The following is a 23,784-nucleotide window of genomic DNA, read 5'->3' on the forward strand; positions in this document are numbered from 1 at the left end:
AGGGCAGTCAACCACCACACTCTGTGCTGTTAGTGCAATTCATAAAGGGTAGGATAAATGTACACCTCTAGAGAAAGAAGGCACCATGATATGTTTTCCAAACAAATTTGAGCAGTACTTTTTATCTTTGATAGACTTGACTTACAAGAAGCTTTTATCTCTTTTCAAAACTTATTTATCTATTTCTGACGAGGTGTCTAAATGATATTGGTAATTTATGTATTTTTCAAAAAAATAAAAGAAAATTAGTTTACTGGAATAAATTATCATAATGTAAATGTTAAGCATTAGTAAGTTAGTGATACAAAACTCTTTAGGAATTTAAATTATGGAACCTCAGTAAGTTAAATCCGCTTAAGTTGACGTGTTTTCATGTTCCCTCAGGGTGTCGAGTTATTGAGGTTCCACTGTGTTCAGTTTTACTGACAACTTTTGTTTGAAATACCAATTTTCTAGTTAATCTGAAAATGGTTGCAATTTTTTTAAATATATCTACTAAAATAATTCCATAGTTTAACCTCTTAGAAAAAAGTTTCTAGAAGTTTTCTAGTTAGTGATTTGGATTAGCTGTTCTAAAAATGTTATTTTAATAACCATTCAAGTATTCCATTTAATTGTTGTTCAACTGTAATCAGTTCAATGGTTTTCATTTGTAATATTTTAGAATATAAATATACTTACAGAAATATATTAATCAATAATAATTTAGTAACATTATTAGCGGGGTAGTACTCTGTATTTTGTCTGGCATAGAAGATGTGTTATCATACTTGTGAAGGAGATATCTTTTTTATGTACCTTAATACTGCATGCGGATTACAGTTTGAAGAAAGAATTCAGTCAACTCTCGATAACTTGAAGTCTCAAGGGACCAGCTAAAACGTTAAGAGTTATGGAAAGTTTCCACAACAGTCTCAAGAGTTTCGGACCTAATGAAAACTTTAAGATAAAGAAATATCTTTGAGTTATCGAGATTCGACTTTTTTAATTACTTTACTCTGTAAAACCACCAACATTTCTTTTTCCTTAAATCAAGTAATTTGACATTGAAAAGAAGAGTGCAGTATGAACATTTATTGTATAAACTAAATTTTTACCTAGCTCCAATATAATCCAGATTAGGTGGTATGATTTTCTTATTATAATGTATTTATTAAAAGTTCAGTAAGTGTGTGTCTGATCAAAGATTTTATACCATGCTCCCACATTGTTGTTCTAACAGCACATCGACTATGTTCAACTGCTGTTTACTCCATTTTTTCCATTTATTGCCTATTCACCATTCTTGCATGTTCAGAAAATGGCTTTCTCTCTTACTGTCGGAATTTGGGAAGGATAATGAGGTTAAATATGGGTTGTTCATTTCTTTTTAGAAACCAGTATTTTGCTAAAAAATGAAAAGGCTGACAAAGTCATTATCTGGCCTCAAACAATAGTGGAAAATCAACATTGCACACGATAAATGTTTTGCATACAGGCCAGTGACCAGTATTTCGTAAAGGGAGGGGTTTTAATGTGTTTTCATCCTTACACATATTGCTTTTAAAATATACCAGGGTTAAATGCATTTCTGCTAATGGCTCAATGAAGTGCATAGCAGGGAAGTAGGTTCAAAATTCTCTCAAAGCCTTTGCTTTTATCTTTTTTGAATCGCCCTTTATATGTGTTATTCAGAGTAAGGGTTAAAATAAAAAATTCATCATACAATGATAATACTGCCATAATGTCATCAATTAACTGCATCACCATGTATTAAGCATAGCCAGCTGCTTTTAGCAACAAATAACTTTAGGGCCATTCCACGGAAAACAGTCATTTTGTTCTGTATGTGATGCCACATATATTTCATGAAAAATAATACTTTAAAGTATTAATGAACAAATCTTGTCTGTTTAACAAATTACATACTTACGTGTGATTTCTTAAGCAAAACATTTTGTCATTACCCTTTAAAATTATTACTTATTAATGAAATATATGAACCGTCACTTTCGGGACAAAGGGTTGACTTTTCCTTGGATAAAATTCACTTTTGTAATAATTCACTCTTTGTTAGTTGCATAGCAATTCTCATAATAAAACATGGACTTGCTCCAATTTGGGCTTTCAAGCAACTAAATAAAATATGTATTCAATGCAGAGTAATGTGTATTATTTCCATGCTCGTATTTATTAATTTCTTTATATTTTCATCTAGGATTTTGACTTGTGTGTTAATTGTTTTGATAAAGAAGGTCATAACCATAAAATGGAGAAACTAGGCTTCGGCTTAGATGATGACTCTGGTACATCTGATCCAAAACAAACCAATCCTCAAGAATCAAGGAGACTATCTATTCAACGCTGCATTCAATCACTGGTACATGCTTGTCAGTGCAGAGATGCTAATTGCAGGTTACCAAGCTGTCAGAAAATGAAACGAGTAGTTCAGCATGCAAAGAGCTGTAAACGTAAAACAAATGGTGGTTGCCCCATTTGCAAACAACTTATTGCCTTGTGTTGTTATCATGCAAAGCATTGTCAGGTAGGTTTGAACTGCATTTTAAATTCAATTAGGAATTTGTAATAAAAACTTTTTATCACAGTCATTATTAATATATTAACACAGTCATAAAAGATGCAAATTGACACCTTAAATATTAATTCCAAAAAAATACAGGTCAGGGGAATGGGGGCACATGTGAACAATTTTTTTTATTTCTTTATTTTGCAAAAAAAATTTCAATTTCTCAGCACAAAAATGTCCCCAAAATTGAGTAGTCTTTTCTTTGTGTCATGGAATTTTTTGAGATATAAAAAAAAATCTTCAGATGTTCACATGTGCCCCAATAAGGGGGTGGGGGCACATATGAACACAATAAAAAAAATGCAGGACAATCATCATTTTTCAAAGAAAAACTGTTCAATATGATACATATATGTTTTTGGGTGAATCTACAGGAAATGAATTTTTTGTGTTCCCAAAGAAAAATTTTCTGTTTAGTTTAACATTCAGTATTTCACTAGTTGTCATTATTTTTGTATTTGCAAAGATAAAAGCCAGATGATCTTTGAACTTTTTTGAGTTTATAGGTAGGGAAAGTAGGGTAAAGTGAAATGGTTATGAAGTATGAAGTGAAAAGGGGGGCACTTGAAACTAGCACGAGCACTGAAATATTCAGCTACACCAAAAATCGCTTAGAATTGTGTTTTTGGAGCTTAATCTTCGAAAAATTACTGGCCCTAATATTACAGAATATGGCCTTATCAATATCTGTTTTTTTTTTTTTTTTTTTTTTTTTCAATATGCCCCTGTAAAACTTTTCTGGTTTTCTGGTTATGTCACTGCACACAAGGGTAGAATGCCTAGAAATTTGGTGGAAATTAGACAAAGGAGAAGGAGGCCTTTTGTTTGGTTCTAAACAGTTATAATCTCAGAATTTGTGTCTGCTTCAATGATACAAAGAAACGAATGTTATGGTGACTGGGAGAGAGGAATATTTTTGTGCACTAGGAAAAAATAGAGAGAATTGTTGCAATGATTATGTTTTGTATGTTTATGAATATGCATCTGTGATACACGAAACGAGGGGGCGTTGCAAGGTGTCCCCTCATATTTCTTTTAAATTTGAAATCAAAATTTGGAATTGTACCAGTTTAACATGCCAATAATGCAATTATTGGGGGAAAACAGTGCTTATTGAGATCAAGTATTGATGAACTAAATGGTAGTTTAAGCATGTCGTGTAAGATTTTGTAAAAAGATCAAGTTCACTATCTCCATGCTTGCTTTCTCACTTGCATTGTGCATAATCTTTCCTTTTTTTGAGCATAAAAGCGAAAATGCCTTGCTTAATTTTCATAATTTAGATGGTGTTTTCACATTTTGCAAAAAAATGTGACCGTAGCGGAAACCCTGGTTAATGCCTGGAAATTTGAAATTCCCCATTATGATGATGTGTCCCTTATTGGACGTACCACTAACAATATGAAACATGTCCACCTCGTCCCTATTATGTGGCCTATGTACGTTTCCCAAGTGCAATTTTTTGCCCTTATTGCTCATCAACTCAAGGGATCCATCAACATAATGGGGATTTCTATTTTCCGAGCATTTATTGGAATAATTTTTACCCCAGTAATGGCAGAGAAAAGGAATTATAAGTACGTGGTGACTGTTTCTTGTATCTAGTTTTCTGTTCAGGGATTGTGTGTTAGAGGATCATATTGAAGACCCCACCACATTTTTACTTTATCTTGTCTACACAAATTATACCCAGCAATACATAATAAATATGCATTATATTCAGTAACCTATGTCTCTGTAATTCAATAACATCAAATTTCTCATCTGTAACTATACTTTTCCATTCTTCAGTCTTGTTACTAATACTGCAAGCATAGTATAGAAATCTTCTAGCATGCCCTAATTAATTTTATTCAACGCCCTGAAATTTCCATTTTTAGCAATACTCAAATAATTATCATCCTTTTGATATCTGATTCTTGAACCATGCCCCCCATTCAAATTTAGATTTTTGGCTCTGAAGCCCTTAAAAGTAAACTACAAACCACTTTGATCCCTATACAGCTCAGATGCAGGCCATCCCTAAAAATCCAATCATGCTTTCAAAGACTCCATACATCAACGAACCTGATACTGCGCTTTTTGCATGTTGCCTTAAGTAACATGTTCATATACCTAGTAGCCCATTGATTTAACCGACTCCTATGCACTCCACACTTGGGAAGCAATCTAACCACTTGGGCATTGGTTGAAAGGCTGGTAGGTTTTATCCAACAGAGACTTCCACTCCTACAAAAACTCCTCATTATTACTGTGAGGTACATTGTTGGTTCTCACCCACAAAGTAACAATGTCCTACTGATTGGATGCTCCCTTCTTTTCAGCAACCTTATTTAAATCTTTCACCTGAGTCGCTGGTAAATAACACCTAGCAACCTTACATTTTACTCTCTTACAACTGTATTGCCCACCTCATGTGCCATAGAATCCTGGTTCCTTACTTGAAACTTGCCCTTTTACCTCTGGAATATTAACACCATCTACAGCTGATCTTTCTAACTTACTACTAACACCCTAATCTTGTAGTAGGCCCTTCTATTGCTAGTTGGGCTTCCAAAACTAGCAGCTTGGCTTTTAGGTCTGCATTATCGGCACATTTTGTGCAAATATAACCTTTTTCCAGTAGCTAGATCAGTGTTGTTTACACTTTGACACATACTGCAACAGACCCAACAAACTCCCATTCCCACTTTTAATATCTTTCATTAAAGAAAGGACACCCATAGCTAAATTAAAATATCCACTTGTAGGAAAGATTTAGTACTAAAAAATAAATACTCTACACTTCAAGAATAAAAATTTTTTAATACAGTGATCTCTCACTTATACACGACCTCTGTTATATGCGTTTTTTACTTATACTAGATTTTCTCACGAACCCGGCCAGAGATATAGGAAAACAATGTTAACTCTTGTTCATTTATATGCAAAATCTAAAATGCAACTTTCACTTATGTGTGATAAAAATTTTAATTACAATGCATAAACGGAAATTATTTGCGTATTTATTCATTAGTATTTGTTAGCATAAGGCTTTAATTTCAAATTTCTTAGATCAATTTTATAAAAAGCTAGAAAGTTTTTAAAATGTTTAAACTTACTTGTTAATTCAAACTATACTAGAAAAAAAAATCCTGTTTTAAATTTCATAAATAACCAGTGAGCGAGCGAAAATCCCCTTGGTGTCAAAACACCCAACAGAATCATCACTTGTTTGCCCATCATGGCGGACGTGACGTCAGAGATCAAGAGTTAAGGATCTTTTTGCTGATTGCACTGCAGAAAGTAAATTACAAATAGTAACAGTTAAAGGGTTAACCGAGTTGAGTTGCTGTGAGATGTAACATATGCAAATTTTGACGATGTCACGTCTTTGTGTAGGAAATAATGGAGACTGCTTAAGTAGCAAGTCAATCGATCTCTTATCATTTGGTTCCGTTCTGCAGACGGTATGTTTCGATGTGAGCATGTATGCTCAGTAGATTGATTTATCCACGCAGAGGACGTGGAAGTTTCTCTCGAGATACGTGATAACAAGATTCGTTTTCCTGCTAAAAGTGCAGGAAGTTCTAAAACAGCACCCTTACAGTTTCAAAGGAAGTTTAATAAGGAGTTTAAATTTGAAGAGTTGATGTTTTAAGAATTAGGCAGAACAGAGCTGGAAGGTTCGTCTGGCATATACCCGATTACGGATCCGGTCGGGCTGGACTGAATTCAGTTAACGGTGAGGTAACCTCTGCTACTGAATGGTTCCTGCTTTTCCTGAAGCTGGGTAAATAATTTCCTGTGCTGCCTCTTCTGTGGCATAGGTGTGCCTGACATGGAATGACCATCGAGATGGTTTGGTCTGCCGTCTAGGAGTGGATGTTTTCAACTCGTTTGAACATCTGATAGATGGATGTTGCCTTCGCATTTTGTGTGCCAAGTTGTAGAGTATGGACTGCCAGTGGTATGAACTTTTCAAAATAGTTTTTTGGACAGTACCATCGTTGGGGCATTGTGTAGGGTGAACTTTTTAAGAATATTAGGAACATTTTAGAACTGATGCTTTTAAGTAACGAAACAATAAGATTTCCTTTTTCATTTCTCCCAGACCGATCATTCCACACAAAGTGGTCTCTCGGCCAACAGTATTAGTAGTGTACTATTAGTATTACTATAACTGTTGTTAACTTATTGCATTTAAGCTTATTTTTGAGGTTTTCACTTATGCGCGAATCTCATTTGTCTGTGAAAATTTCGTTATCCCCTTTGGTCGCGTATAAGTGAGAGGTCACTAATTCCTAATAAACTTCATTACATTAAGAACAGTAGTGAAGTGCACAAAATAAAATGACTTGCTAGACCTAACAAAGCACAAAGACTAAACACAAGTCACATGGTAGGCTTAGCACAATAATGTAAAGACTCGCCAAGAAAGCAATTATAAAGTTAAAGAAAGTGCCTCAAACACTAAAATACAAAATTACATAGTAAAATACATTAAAAAAGCCGAAAGGAAATAATCTAAAGTTTACCAAAAAAAAAAGGACTTATCTAAAGCAGTAAATGTTATCCCAAAGTTTCAGCATCAAGGTTTAAAGCTTTATTTTAAAATATGTATATATATTTTAGAGAAAGTAGCAATAGAATTAACTTATACACTGTAAGAAAAGATTGACACCAAGAAACTTATGTGTAATTTTTTATCGTAAAAAAATTCTAAAAGTCGTATAAAAAGCAATTTTAGGCTCCAATCCAAAAGAAATTGCCAATTAAAAACTCAAAGAAATAAAAAATATCACTAAGTTTAGATTTATCGTCTGAAAATATTAGTAAATCGATTTTTTGAAAAAAATAATTTTTTGAGTGAATTTTTGTTGGTCATGCAGTGAAAGATCAGAATCCAGTGAAAATCCTCAAGGATAAATCATTTAATTAAAATACTTATTACAATTTGAACAAAATGAAAATATAGTTGCAAATAAAAATCCTTCCCTCTCCCTGCACACACACACACACAAAAAGATATTTTAATTAAAATATACACTCCAGTTAAGAATTGATCAGCTGAAAATCGCACATGTGTTCCTACCAAAAAGAATCACGGCTATTAGTTATTTTATTCATGAGAAAAAGCATTTCAAATGAGACTCGGTGAAGGGTAATTCCACGAAATTTAACTAAAATACTTTGTGCAATTAGAACAAAATGAAAATATATGATATAGTTTCAATAAATAAATATACCCCCCCCCCCTTTCAAAGAAAATATATTTTCATCAGAACATATACTCAAGAATTAATCAGCTGCAAACCACATATATATATTCCTACCAAAAAGAATCAAGACTTACCTAACCGTTTTATTCATAAGAAAACATGTTCGATGAGACTCACATCAACATGTTCAATTGACAAATGTATTTTTTTTTTCACTAGTTTTATTGGAATAATTTGATAAACTACTTGCAGTACCCAAGCAGCCATGCCCATGCTAAGAAGTTAAAGGAAGTCCGTTGAGCAAAGGAAATGCATGCCCCCCCCCCCTTTCTGATGCGAGATGAAATTTTTTCTTCTGCTAAAATGCGTACACACTAGGCTTGAAGTAATCGCCGATTACATAATCGTAATCTGTCGGTGGAATACTCCCATAGTTGAAATCATAATCAGGATTTTCATGCATAGTCATAACTGTAATCTAACAAGGAGACGGCACGACCGTGGAGTCGGAGATTTGCGTCAATTTTTTTTGTGGTGAAAGAGGACCCCTAGTACCATACGTGGTTAAAATAATGCAACACAATACTCAGAAAATTATGAGAAAAATCGATTTAAAGTCGCCATGGAGTCTCCGACGCACCTTTCGAGTTTAAAATGTCAATCTCTTGACGAGCTGCCGCTAGCCTAGTCTGTTAAGGCGCGATCTTGTGCTATCCAGAGAAAGCACAATCAAATCCCGTCTGAACCTTTTTCTTTTCTCCTCTTTTTTTTTTGCTACCACAACAATTAGTGGTAATGAAGTAGTGGTAGGATGAAAAATATGAATTGTTTTGCTGGAAGAAAAAGAAAATTTTTTAAAAAATGATGTAAATAAATTCTTAAATTATATAGGGAAGAGAAACTATTTTAATAATTGCTGTGTGATAACAAAAGAAAAAAAAAAGGGCCTATGAGCAGATGTCCTTTATTACCATAAGGAGACCACAGGTCAAAAACAATTACTTAGCAAATCAAATTGTACAGAATAATGAGCAAGAATGTTTTTCAGTGAATTAAAAAGTTTGCAATCCTTGGCAAAAATAAATTTCAGAAAGTAATAGGGTGAAACGCGTTACCACTAATTGTTGTGATAGCAAAAAAAAAAGAGAAAAGAAAAAGGTTCAGGGATTCGATCATACTATCTCTGGAGCACAAGATTGCGCCTAACCAACTAGGCTAGCGGCGGCTGGTCAAGAGACTGACGTTTTAAACTCATAAGGCGGCGAAGAGACTGCATTGCGGCTTTAAATCGATTTTTCTCATAATTTTCTGAGTATCGCGTCGTATTACTTTAACCACGTAAGGTACTAGCGGTCCTCTTTCACCGCAAGAAAAATTGACGCAAATCTCCGACCCCACTGTCGTGCCGTCTCCTTGTAAGTAAAATAATCCATAATTTTAATCTTGACTTTTTAAAAGTGAAAAAATTTAAGCCGCCCTTTTACTAATGCATGGAAAGATAACATAGTTCAATAGTGACATAGAAAAAGACTTCTTTCTTTAAACGACTATTCAGTGCTCGTCCCCACTCGTCCCTGTTTGCAAACAAGGGTCATAAATCAAGCCCTATCTTAAGTGTTTAGTACAATTAGTACCCTGTGGGCACCTTTGACAGGAATGTTTCAGGGCTTTTAAACGTCTTCCCAAATCTTTACAATTGGTCATTCATCAGTTTCCCTTTCATCTGTCAATGTTAGGCAATCAAGCGAAGCACATTGCCGCCTCAAAATTGTATTTTACAGAAAAAGTACAATGACATCAGAAGTACAACTAAATTTTGTGCAACAAAAAGCTTATTTTTTTTATATACTTTCATCAGAAAATAATGAATGACTGAAAAAAGATTTTGTCAAAAGAAAACCGAATTTGCATGTGTGTTTCAGTGATGCTTTAAACACTCTTGCCTTTACACATATTGCATTTATTTTTTGCTACATGGCATCTAATTTAAACCCCGGTGAATAAGATTGTTTTTGTATGTTTTCAAAATAATTTCTAGCATACTTTTATCTTAAATGTATGTTTATATGTTTACAACTGATATTCTCTCTAATCAATGAGTATGTATGAAAGTAAAAAGTTTGCATTGATAGATTTTATAAAATTTGTTTAATTGTATCAAGGAATTAATTCAAATTTTGAAATTTGTCTTTTTACGCCATATTTTTAAAGTGAGAAAAATTGCACTTCACTGCTGCATTAAAACTGATGTATAAATATTGTTATAAAATACTCATTTACGCAACCCCGACATACAAAAGAAGGGGGTTTTAAGTTTGGCCTATCTGTGTTTCTGTTTGTGGCACTTTAGCGCCTAAAGGGATGGACCGATTTTGAAAAAAAAAATTTTGTTCGAAAGGAGAGTTGATCGAGAGTGTTCTTAGCTAGGTTGCGTCTTCGGATGACATTAATTAACGAAGATATTAATTAAAAACCCCTGAAATGTTTTTTGCGGATTTTTGCAGTGTAAACATTGGTATAAAATTTAAAATTTTTTTAACTAAGTAAAGAGAATTTTCCCCCGCATCTGATAGAATGTGTTTGGAACTTCCATGTTTCATAGAAGTCGAATTATAATGTTTTTTTTAAAGCAGATTTTAATAATGGCTAAGCTTTTATTTTCGCGATCGATAACCCAATTCATTGTTGGCCGACAAGAAAATAAAATGCAATGATTTAAATTTTTAACTGTTACCAGTTTCTATTTAATAACAAATAAAATACCAGACATTGATTCTTAATAATATAAGGCTTTGAAAAGGATTTTCAATTTTCCCTCTTGATTCTACAGTTGCGACTCAGTTGGGGGGTTTTTAAAATTTTTAATTTTAGTTACTTGTTTTGAGTGTTAAGTTAAACCTATTAGCACTTGTAAAAGTGCAATTTCTTTAGTAAGTGATTGATTAAAGAATGAAATCAAAGCATATGCAAAAGCTTATCAAATGGTCATAAAATTGATCCTGTAAAGTTGTAGGGGTCTAACACTCATACGTGTCCTTTTGCTAAAAATAATACTACCCAAGTATTTTTTAAATTTCTGCGTCATCTGCTCCAGTTCAACGATTGTTTAGCATTGCTGGAAATTTTTTCACTTTTCAAAGAATGAGAAAAAAAAAACATCTTTCAAGTCTTAATTACACTTAAATGCATTTAAACTAACTGATAATATACTAAATAATTAAGAATGCAATACTGAAATATACCATACAATTTTCAGAAATTATAAGCTCTAAAATGTTGAGCAGTTTAGCAGTAAGTTATTGCCCTTGAGCCTGTGGGCTAAGGCAGAACTACATATGGCAAAATAATAATGAACAGCTTAGTCAAAAACAATATGCACTATGTATATATTTGAATAAGAGTGTCTATACCTGTACAGTCATTGTAGCATTGTGTAATGTACGCAATTTGAATTTTCTAGATGTTTTTTTTTTAACTTTCATATATTGCTCTTTTCCTGCAACAGCGCTATAATACAAAATAAATAATCTTTAAGTTGATACTACACGCTAGTTGCAATTATCTCTTTAATATCAAACCAAAAATCATACTTTTCACGTTGTTGATGCAAATGAGTGATATATATACATGATAATATAAGTCTGTAATCATAATCAAAATCATAATCGGCATATTATAACCATAATCGATTACATTTTCTACATAATCTGATAGTTGCAGTAATCGTAATTACGTTTTGCCCGAGGATTGTAATCGTAATCAATTACATTCCCTCGTAATCAACTCCAAGCCTGGTACACACCGTTTCAAAAGACCTATTTAAAGACTCTTTGGAATTTAAAACTGTTTGCCAAAACACATAAAAATATTAACAGTAGCTTTAAAACTAAGTAATCCTTCAACTACTTTAGCACCTACTTCAGCTAGTGAAGTGAGTTTTTTCCCCTGATATTTAAAGTGTTTCGCCAAATAAACAATGCTATAATAAAAACGTTATAATGAACAATCACAATTGAATAATACGACAAATCACATTATTATCTTAGATAAGTAACTATGATATTTTCAACGATAAGAACAAAAACAAACGTTGAAGAAATAAAGAAAACAAAACCCAATAAAAAAATCCTACAAAATCAAATTATGTTCCTGAACATCTTTATATTATCTTCAAAACTGCAATCAGTTTGAATATGAATTTCATGCAATATTTTTTTATTTATCTTCTACATCAGCGGTTCTCAACCTATGAGGGGGGTGTGCAAAAGAAGATCAAGGCGACGGTGGGGGAGAGGGGCATTAGGGTATATCAGATAAAATAAAATTAATGTTGTGAAAGTGAGTAATGTGTATGCCAACCTCACTTGGGTCCTAAATTACCTATAAAAAAAAAACCTGTTCTACATCATTGACTAAAATGACATGATATGCTGTGAAAGAAGAAATTGGATGAATGAAAATGACCTGGGTTAAGCCGGGATTTTTTTTTTTTTTTTTTTTTTGGGAAAGGCATTTTGAAAACTTTTAAAACACGAGAATTTGAACTCCCCCCACCCTGGCACAAAAAGGTTTCCATGTTAACTGTTTATGTTAACATTTAGACTGAACAAAAGAGTTGATAGAATTCATGACCGATAAAGAGCAAATTATTGATGGATATGGTTGACATTTGACTAGTTTATGTTCATTAGAACGAAACTTCAACATATGGAACACAAAATTAAAATTGTAGTTTTGGAAATAATTTCACCTCAAAACAAGAAAAGTAAAAATTCTATTTCTTAAAAGATTAGCAATCAAGGTCAAGTCTAAAGCAAAATTTATCATAAAAAAACAATGGTATTTCGTTGTTAACGAACTGCAGTAAGATGAATTATGAAGGCTCGTCCATATTTTCAAAGTTTTTTGGCCAGGGGGGGGGGCAGAGGGTATGAATTCAGTTCATTTGAAAGGAAAAAAGCATCAAAATACAAGCAAAAATGCATAATTGCATTATGTTGTAAAAATCCATAGGGGTCAGTTGCCCCCTCCCCCCCCCCCAATTGATTGCCCAAATGATGGGCCTGTATGTAGGTAAATTGAAATTCAGACATTTGGGGTGTCATGCAGATAATCATGTATCCTTCAACAAGATTATTAGTAAACGATGAATAAACTAAAATGGAATTAGTAGCCACGTAATGCAATTTTGAAGCTAAGTCAGCATTATTTTAAACAAGAAATAAATTTTTATTTTTTTCCTCAGATGGTTGTTTCCTGCCTCATTACAAATTTGGCAATGATTTTAAATACAGTAAAACCTAGTGGCCTTTATAGCACCCCCATAGCACGTGGAGGGAGGGGGGCACAAGAGGTGTGAAAGCGCACGCTCTAAAAAAATAACACCATGTTAAAATTATATTAACAAAATTGTTTATGGAAGTGTAATAGTTAATTGGTTATGGAAGATGCGCAGTGAAATTCATAAGTCAAGTAGTAAAATTATTTCAAATCAACTGAATTTTTTCTTCAAAACCCTCTGAATGAAAAATATTTCAGTTCAGCTAATGTTTTTACTAAAATTAATTAAAATTGGAAACTGTACCAAGTTTAATTGCCCATATTACCACCTATTTTCTTATCACTTGCTTATTTTAAGAAAGAATTACAGCCGGTTCACAAGTAGCCCATATCCTTCCCCCACCTTCCCTTCTGTTCTGGTTTGTTAATGCTACCTTTGATAGATTGTTCTGACCAGCACTGATATTATTGTTCCTTTGAAAATCTACTGTCCACAAATTTACTTTATTGATATAGTAAAAATGCTTTTGATCGGCAAAAAGCTAATGGTGGACAGTCCCCGAACTCTTTGCTATAAGTTTAATTAGGTTTAAAAAAATAGTACTGTTTTCATTCCTTTTATTTTAGTGCAACGTGTTTTACTGTTTTGCAATTAAGTTAAGAATGATTCGTTTCTTTCGTGATTACAGTCTCTGCTAATAGATGTTTTTATTCTGAATTAATATGAGTAAAATTTGAGTCTTAAATTTCTTGCAGTCAAGTTACATTCCTATCTAATTTTACGGTAATTCCTTAAATTTTTTGACTCTTTGTATTTTCTTCTGTACAAATGCTGATTGCTTGTTTTAAACTTCAATTTTGAAATATTGCCAAAAGAGAGTTTTTAAACTTCATCCCTTCAATAATACATTAGTTAACCATAAAAATGTCATCAAACATGTCCAAACAATCACTCAAAAAGCTACTTAAAACTAGGTTCATATTTTGTAGTAAGTTACCACACTAAGCCAGGGCTAAGGCAGAAGTACTTAAAATACACCACTAGCTCAATTATTCCATGGAATAACTAAGCTGGTGGTGTATTTCAAGTAGGTTCATATTGTTTCAAAGGTTTAAAATTTTCAAATTAACTAACTAAAATATTCAAAAATTAATGAAGTTGAAATCAAACACATGAATAACATATATTTTCACCTAAGTAAGCAAATATGGGGAGGGAGGCTCAAAATATTTTCCATCTTGAGCACATCAGAAAACTTGAAAAGTGTGATAATTTTTACGTTAGGGAATATGCGAAAATGGCAAATTCTGGAAAATATTAACTTTCGTTCACATTTAGACACTTACTTACACTAACACACGATCAAATTTAGACAATTTCAAAACTGCATTTAAATTTAAAAAACCCCATGGCGAAAAAGTTTCACTTCAAATTAAGCAAAAATATAGAATAACTTAGGGCAACTGTCCTCCTTGAGGGGCGCACGACAGAAGAAATGTTTAAAATGGATTCATTTAACTAATGAGAGAAAAGAAAAAAATATATGCATGTTTTCTGACGTTAAGAGATGTAAAACACACATTAATTAGTATTTCTTACTTTAACATAATATGAAATTTAATTAATTTTCAATCTCAATATTATTTTTTATTTTATTCTTATTATTGTTTTGAATACTTCATACAACTCAGCATTTCTAGTTTTATAAGTAGAGAATCAATGCTTAGTTAGTAGAATTTTAAGTTATTTACTTGAATGCAATAGTCCTTAGAAAAATATCCTTAAAAAAATTCCAAACTTTGGTACAATGTATAAGTACCATTAAAAATTTTATAATCAAGTTTCATTTAATTACTTAGTTAAAGAATTGAGTAAAAACATTTTGGACTTAAATGTTAACTATTTAATGAAAGTTGTGGCCTTTTGTTATGCAGTTTAAAATATAAAATTAACATAGATTTTTAGTTAAGATCGTAATGTAGCTTTAGCGTTAATATACTCATTAGAAAAGAAAAGCATTATTATTTATATCACTATTGTATGAGAAAGAATGGGAGGGGATGAAAATTGTGGTTATCCATCTAGCTTTGCGTTGGCAAATGAGAAATCCTGTTTCTATTTTTTCAATTGATTTTCATTTACCCCAGAAATTACATACTTACAGGGTTCGTACGCCTCCTGAAAATCCTGAGATTTAATTTTTTTCTTCTAAGGACCCTTAAAACTCCTAATTTTTGGTTTTAACCTCCTGATTCTCCTTCTGAAAATAATTTTCAACAACAATCGCTAATTTTAATTCCATGTCATCTCTGTTTAGGCAGCCATATTGAATCGCTGGAAACCAATCAAAATTCTCCTATTATACAGATCACCTAGTGCTTTTCGCAAAGACATGGGGTGTGTTCAAACCGGCGGACCTGTTACTCTGTTCAAACATACCCATTACGGTTACTAATTGTAACTACCACTAGAGAACAAACCAAGAGCATGTGTTAGTTTTTGTGTTAACAGCAACAGCTATTAAGCATATTTTCTATATTGCTAATTAGTAGTGCTATTGCTATTTTGTAGTATATTTAGTACTGATAATATGCCGATATATCTAATATTTTGTGTATTCCTGTTATTTTCAAATATTTTGAATCCAATTTTCAATTTTTTTTTTGATTGAATAGTGTGTGAAAAAGAAATTACTAATCGATTAAAAATTTGACGGCAAAGTAAATTAAATGTTACTAAAACTAATTTTCGTGTAAAAACCGCTTGTATTATTACTCCTGAAAATTTTGCTTTTGACTCCTGAAAACTCCTGAAATTCATTTTGTCTGGAAGAGTATGAACCTTGTACTTAGTTGAAACGGTGATTTCCTTCTTCCCGAGGTTGATGTAGGCCGATTAGGGGTCCTCCACATATGATGTAACGCTCTGAGGAAATAACTAGAAACACAACATCACACATTTTGGTTGAAATTTTTTTGAAAAATAATGTGTTTATGTAATGTATCTCATATCCTATCACACTTTAGGGTCCCACGTACCTATCACTTTTTTTGGTTTTATCGGTTGGATAGGGCCCTGAAGACATGAAATGTGACAAGGTGAAGGGAGGGGGTATGGTGAAGTACAACACTTTTGCGACAAAAGGGGGAAGGGGAGCAAAATATTTTGAGAACTTGTGCCATCATATATAGACAGCAGCCTCTCAGTGTCACATGCGACCTATTCTGTCACTCAAATGCAATCGGAGACCATTAAAATAGAAAAATAGCTGCACTTACTGATACAAATTATAGTTCCTGAAATAGCATTTTAAGAGAATCATGAATACACTAACGACTAACTTATGGTTTTCAAAATTGCATAAGAAACTTTTAAAAAAGAGTTGTGTTAACTTGACAAAACTTCAAAAATGACACAAAAAACATTTGTGAAGCAATATATTTAATATAAAGATACTAGTATTTTGTAAAACCTGACATACGTGAAGCACACCGTTTATACGTTTTTGAAGGGACTGTATGAAAAGAGCATATAAATGAAAAAAACATACAATAGGTAAATGTTATTGTGTATTAGACTCTGCAGGGACCAATTTTAAAAACTTGTAATTCATAAAAACGTATAAAAGAGAAATGTATAAATGGTGCTCCACTGTAACTAAATTCTACGTTCAATAACTAATGAGCATATCATCTAGAAATTAAAAAGGGTCTTTAGAAGAATTTAAGAGGATCATATCCGCTCAAAACCATTGCTTTTTCCAAAATCTGTGCAAAATATCCACTGGCTTTAAGGGAGCCACTCACAGTAGCTGGTACTTTCGACTGACCCAGAGCAGTAGACGAAAAAAGACGTAAAAACAAGTTGCGCGGAGCTACTTCGACTAGCTCAGAACAGGCGAAATCAAGTGGACAGGGAAAACTCGATCCTTTTCTACGGTAGCGCCATCTGCCGGTCTACTGATTCTAGCTACTCCACTAGCCCAGAACATGGCTTCAGACACTAAATGGGGATAATTTTAAAGCTGGTAACCCTATTCGAAGCGATCACGTTATTTCAATTATTTCAATGCGCTGATCAATGCTTTTTTTTTAAAGTCATTAGCGGGAAGAAAAAGTTATTACACTGCATTTTTAGAGAACTTTATAATAACACCACCTGCTAACGATATTAGTTATTTATCGCTTGCATCACAGAAAAGTGCCGACTTTTTTTTTGTACACTGAAATATGCTTTATTTTGATTTCAGATTTGCTTTTTCAGTAAACAATTTGAAAAAGATTGTTTTGGTTTATAAGTGCGGCAGGCAGGCTGGCAGTTGAACAAGAACAATCACGTGTATGCAAAAGTCCGACAGTTGTGGGCAGCTTTTTTTTCCTCTGCGGACAACTTATTTTTTTAGTGCCGACAGAACTGTCCACGCGATAGGGTTTCGGTGTCGCCTTGTCCTGGCGTTTCTGCCACAGGGATCGATCCAGAGTACTAATAGAACTTTTTATTTTTCAATTTTTTATTGGTACTTGAAACACTTTTACCTTTCATTGAACTCGATGAATCATATACATTATTCAAAAACAAAAAACCCATCGTGCTTCTGTTCTTAATTTTTATTTACATTAGCCCCCATACAATGCATTAGTCATTCGCCCCCCCTCAAAGGATTGTGTGGATCCACCACTTCTTGCTGCTATATTTCATCAACTTTCATGTTTAGAATCTATAAAAAAGTGTAAGAAAATGCGGGCTGGTTATTTATAACTAACAAACTGATTTTTTGACTAGTAGAGTGTGGAAACTTCTGCTGCCAATGAAACTAACGAGATGAACGTCCCAAACCAATGCTTAGTAGCCAATACATACACCCCCTGATTCCCTTTGAAAGTTTTCTTGTAATGCATGAAAAATTAGTGTTGGCTCTAAAATTTGTTATTTGTAAAAAAAACTTGCGTCATAGCGATTTTGAGTAAGTCGAATCACATTGTTGCACGAGTCAACTGTAGTCCCTAAAAGAATGCGGATAACAGCTCCAAAATAAAATCAGCACTGCCTTTAAATTTATCAATCTCTTCCGAATGTGCTCCATACTACTGTGTTTTTAGCAAGTAATGGCTAAAAGTTAACAATTTTAAGCATCCGATATCAGTTTTTTTTTTTTTTTTAAAGTAAAAAGTGAAACAATAAAAATGTAAAACTGGTGTAGTCCCAGAAAATTTTTGTAGTGTGTGAGGCACTAGGTGTTGAACTTTAGAAAGGAGGAGGGGGGATCTTATGTACACCCTATCTCAACTACACTAATATACTCTTTTTGTGCTTCACATTTACGTGATATGAAAAGCATCCATTTTGCATGCAAGATTTTTTTTAAATCGATACTAATATGAAGCAGAAACAAGAGTTTGTTTGAAGGTGCTAATCTCAGGATCTACTGGTTCGAATTAAAAAATTTGTTTTGTGTTGAATAGTACATTTATTGAGGAAGACTGTAGGCTGTAATTTACATTGATATTTTAATAAGAAAAAAGGTTATTCAATACTTAGTGTGATTTTTAGCAGTTTTTAGTACTTTTTACCCCACAGACCCCAAACCAATTGCGCCAGAAATCTAGTTTTTTGTACTAAAATGTAGGAAATTTAATTTTAAGTGCGGTGAAAAAAAAGTTTTTGCAGATCTTGCAATTTTTGTGTTTTTTAGGAATTTTTGAAAAAAAAACAAGGTTTAATTTTTTCTAAACACATCCTGCAAAAAGTATGAAGGCCTCTTTTCTTAAATTTAACTACGTAACAGTAAAAATATTACACCCTCTTCAGAAAAAAAGTTTTCAAAAATACGCAATAGTTTTTTTAATTTATTATTATTATTATATATATTTTTTTTTATGTTGAGCACGACACGACTTCCAAGCATAGCCGAAGTTTTAGCAATCTTCAATTTACGATGGTCATTACGTCATGGCTATGTAATCTAACTGCAGCGCTTGGTTTTGCTTCTCTGTTTTTCCATTTAGGAATCCCCCCTCCCCCCCGCCCTCCTGCGTTTTGCTGTTGCATATTTGTGTGCATTTGATTCAATAAAAGCAACGTGTTATATCTTCTGCTCACAACGGGGAACAGAGAGCTGTTTTTGAGTTATTTCAATCAAATAAAGCATGCAGTTTTTGTGTGATCTTTGTTTTATATACATAGAAAAATATTGTTAATTACCATCAGAGGTAGATATGCATAGATCGTATAGATAGATAAATACAGAGGTCGATATAGGTAGATTGTCAGTAAGAGATAGATAGGCCCGTAATTTAAGGAAGTTCAAAGGGTGATCAATGCCCCCCTACCCTTCGCCTTTGAAAAAATAATGCATTCACATAAAAGTGGACACGCTTTTTGTTATTTTCCGACAAAATGGGCACTGAGTAACTCCCCGCCCCCCCCAGTCCTTTGGGGGCTGCTTGCATAGAAAGGCGATCCAGCTGGTTGCCGCAGGCAGCTACCTTTTTATGTGTTTTGGCGAATAATTTTAAATTCCAGAGACTTTAATGGGTTTTCTGAAAAGATGTATACACCTTTTAGTTAAAGAAAAATGATCATTTCACATCAGAAGGGAGAAGAGGAGTGTGGATTTTTTTTATTCAACAGACTTCTTTTAAATTCTCAGCATGGGCATCCCCATGTGGGTACTGCTAGTGAATAATGTGTATTCAGAAATTCAGAAGCAGAAGAAACAGTGGCATAAGGTTTAAAAAGAATACTTTAAATAGTGAAACAATGTTACTTACTTTTCTTCCTTGTGCAGAGCCTCGGCTTATTTCTCCAGCTAGCCTGTCCGGCTTGACTCCTTGCAGATCTTCTTTTCTGTTTTCTTTCTGGTATTGAAGTACACTGCTGGAATTGTAGATGAACTCATTTTAAGTACCTGACCAATTTTTTGTCGTCCACATGTTAAGATGCAAAAAGTATACATAAAATATAGGATATTTATTTTGAATTGTTGTAAATACAAGTTTCAATTAAGTTTCTTTTAAAAAAGGGAAATACTAATAAAAAATAATGAAAAATTTCTTTGTATCTTTCATTCGTAGTTGTCAACAAAAAATGATAATGATATACAATACTAAAATAATTGTTAACTTTCAATAGTAGAAAATGGAAGAAAAACCAAATGATGACACTCATGTTTCCCCGATTGAGCACAAGACTGCCTGAATTGAAATAGATACTTTTACGAGATACTTTTCAAAGAAATCTCTCTCTCTCAAAAAAAAAAAAAAAAAAATCAATTCCTGATATTCTTGCGATTTTATCCCTCTTATGAATTGAAATTGCTTATAAAACACATACGCATTGATAACACTTTAGAGGCTAGAACGGCAATTTTCAACACCTCTCCCCGATCCTGAGAAATTACAATAAATGGCTCAATTGGAAAATACGGGAACTTCTGAATCCCCCAGTGAAATAAATTTAAAAATTTGAGCTCATTTTTACAAACTAAATGAAATAAGTTACAAGAAAATAAAAGGTATTGCTAAAATGCTTCTTCCCAAGAAATGAACTATTATCAAAACTAACAGTAGCAAAAATTAACCTGTATATAAAAAAAGTAAAAATGAAAATTTTTAAAAATCGGGGTTACACACACAAACCATTTTGAAGTAGTAGAAGAAAAATCATGTCATAAAATTGTTTCCATTCACAAGTTCATTTATTAGTTCAGCCGCTACTGGAAAAAAAATGCATATGCAAAGACGTAAAACAGGCATATGAGTGCATAGAGTGTAATCGAGCAGCACTCATTTGGAATCTCTTTTTGGTGTTTATTTTCTTAACACTAAATGAAACAGTACAGAGTTATTTTTTCAAGATGTAAATATATTAATCTAGAACACCCCCCCCCTGCCCTCAAGGAAAAAAGATTATCATTGAAATATAAACTTAATGCTCTGCTTGTAATTAAAATTGCCCTCAAAAGACAAACGTGGAACACATGAAATGCGCAACATGCATCATGGAATATTTTAGGGCTTATTATTTCTATTTTATGGCAATCATTCTTAAGGAGAGGCTTTAGAGGAGGGTGCACTATCGCTCTTTGGGAGATGGGCTCCCCTTACAGAATTTTGTAACAACTTATCTGAAAACAAAATGTCTTAAAATTGGAAAGTTATCGTAATGGATTCATGTCAAAAAGTTTCAAATTTAAATTCAAAACATAATCACATTTTAACAGCATGAAATTAATTCTGTTTAGTGCATAATGATCTCTAGTATCAGAAAGGATTTTAAGAAATGGTTATGAGAATTATCTTTCCTTTCAATGACTAGAATGTTCGAATAAGTGTTATAGTGCATTCTAGTAGCTCAGAAAAAAGTGCCAAAACATTCTATTACATTGTTTTATTTTTTCTTTTCTAGGAAGCTAAGTGTCCTGTGCCATTCTGCTTGAATATCAAACATAAGTTGCGGCAACAGCAATTACAGCAAAGGTTGCAGCAAGCACAAATATTGAAACGTCGTATAGCTACAATGCAAAATAGAGGAATGTCCGCTGCTGTCCCCCAAACAAGTCCAGGAAATTCTAATTCTTCCAGTCAGCCATCCCCTGGTGCACAGCCTCATACTTCACCTCATCCTCCTCAGCCTGGTATAGGCATGAAACCTTCCACTGGACCTCCAGTTGGTGCATTGCAGGCAGTTCAACAAGTACAAGCTGCTGCTGCTAGGCAAACAGCACCTCATATGGTTGCTGCTACATCTGTTAACTATGGAAAAGGTAATCCAGTGGTAAGCCCACCAACAGCAAATCCAACAATAATGGCAACTCAACAGCAAATGCAAGCACAGATACAAAAACCCATGTCTCAAATAATGTCCAATGTCCCGAATCGTATGATTGGTATGGGAAATGTAGCTTGTTGGGAAGGGACAAACTATGGACAATCTCCGCAGCACCATCAAAATCCTCAGCCCCAGCCATCACAACCTATGGGGCTGAGGCCACCTTCACAATTAATAGGACCTGGTAATATGCAAAATGCCATTGGGAATTCTTCAATGGGACCCCCTCAGGCAATGCCTAATCAGCATGGTAGACCGCCAGCACTACAGCAATTACTTAATACCTTAAAAGCTCCCTCATCTCAATCTCAGCAACAACAAGTACTCGCTATTTTAAAATCGAATCCACAACTAATGGCTGCTTTTATTAAGCAAAGGACTCAACAGCAACAACAACAACAACAAGCACAGCAGCAGCAGCAACAACAAATGCTTCTAAATGATACTAATATGGTTGGACCTCCTCCACAAAGTGTATGGTATAAACAACAGCAGCAACAGCAACATTTGCTAGCCATGCAGCAACAAAGGCAGCAGCAGCCAAATCAATTTCCACATCCTCAACCACCTATGTATGCTCAACGTCCACGTATGTCAATACCCATGAGTTTTAGCCATCAGCAAGTGTTTCAAGGTGATAATACTCAATTTCAGTTCCAACAACAACAGCAACAAATCTTAATGCAACCACAAATTAAACAAATGGCATCTCCTACTCATCCACCTGTTAGTCCTCAACAAGGAATCCTTGGACATCCTCAGGGACCAGTTCCATCACCTTCACAGCAGCAGTTAATGCAGCAAGTTAGATCCCCTCCTCCTACTGCTACGCATTTAGCACAAGCAGTTCGTTCCCCTCAACCAATAGCATCTCCAAGAACTCAAAATAATGCCCCACAAAACCAGCCTATACCTTCACCTAGGCAACAACCGGCGCCTTCACCTCATTATCCTGCACAGACTCAGTCACCACATCCAAGCCTTTCAGTGGGGGCTTCTGGACTAGCGGGCCCTGATCAAATGACTAGTAATAATGATATGATGCTTACTCATCTCACAAACCCAGTGTCTTCACATCCTAGCATAGCAAGTCAGTTGCAAAGCCCAGTAAGCCAAGAACTAGGATTGTCATCCAGGGACAATATAGACCTGGCTCATTTGACAAGGGAAGAGCAGCTTGATAAATATGTTGAAAATTTATAACCAATAGATAATCTTTTTCATAGTTTTCTGCTTTGAACAAAGGGAATAATAATATCTCAAGATCTTATTAATACTTTTGTATTCAAACTCCTGGTATTTCAGAACATGTGCAAAAACATGTAGAGGAGTTTAATTGTTTTTCCTCTTTTTAACTTGAGACATTGTATATTAAATTTTGTACAGTCAAAAATGTTTCTTTATGCAGTTCAGAATGACTGCAAGTCTTGTTATATGAGTGGACATTCAGTAGCTGGCCTGTTTCTACTGGATACTCTTTGAATGAATGTTCGTCATGATCTCTCCGAAAGAATTTCATTTATTAAGTATTGAAATTTTTTTTTGTTTATTTTGTACAGTCATTTGTGCTAAAGTAAGTTATAACACGCACATCATATCATTTATTATTGAGAACATACCTCTTACATTCATTCATAAAGTAATACTTTGAGAACATGTTTCATTCTTGAATGAAGGAATACTTTTACTCTTATGTGATATGAAAATAAAGAAAATACAGGACACTAAGCCATTTTTATGGCTTCATTTCTTCCTCTTTCATGTGTTGTACACATTATCTTTGTTCTTTTCATGTGACATTCCATAAAGTGAGTTTCGGAGCATATTATTATTTTAAAAAATGTGAATACGCTGGAAATTAGTCTTCAGGAATAGCAAATGGGGGAAAAGCCATCTGTTATTATTAA

The 23,784-nt window shown here is 33.7% G+C and overlaps 1 protein-coding gene across 1 annotated transcript in view; it reads left to right on the top strand.

Moving 5' to 3' along the window:
- Nucleotides 1–23,504, top strand: part of LOC129233155 (CREB-binding protein-like) — an 80,831-nt gene extending 57,327 nt beyond the window's left edge. The window contains exons 22-23 of the mRNA XM_054867224.1: nt 2,198–2,524; nt 21,455–23,504. Of these exons, the coding sequence (XP_054723199.1) occupies nt 2,198–2,524; nt 21,455–23,080 (1,953 nt within the window). The 3' untranslated portion in view covers nt 23,081–23,504. The remainder of the gene's footprint in view (nt 1–2,197; nt 2,525–21,454) is intronic.
- The last annotated feature ends 280 nt before the right edge of the window (nt 23,505–23,784 follow it).

The sequence above is a fragment of the Uloborus diversus genome, unplaced genomic scaffold (assembly GCF_026930045.1).
Source record: "Uloborus diversus isolate 005 unplaced genomic scaffold, Udiv.v.3.1 scaffold_216, whole genome shotgun sequence".
Taxonomy (NCBI): Eukaryota; Metazoa; Arthropoda; class Arachnida; order Araneae; family Uloboridae; genus Uloborus; species Uloborus diversus.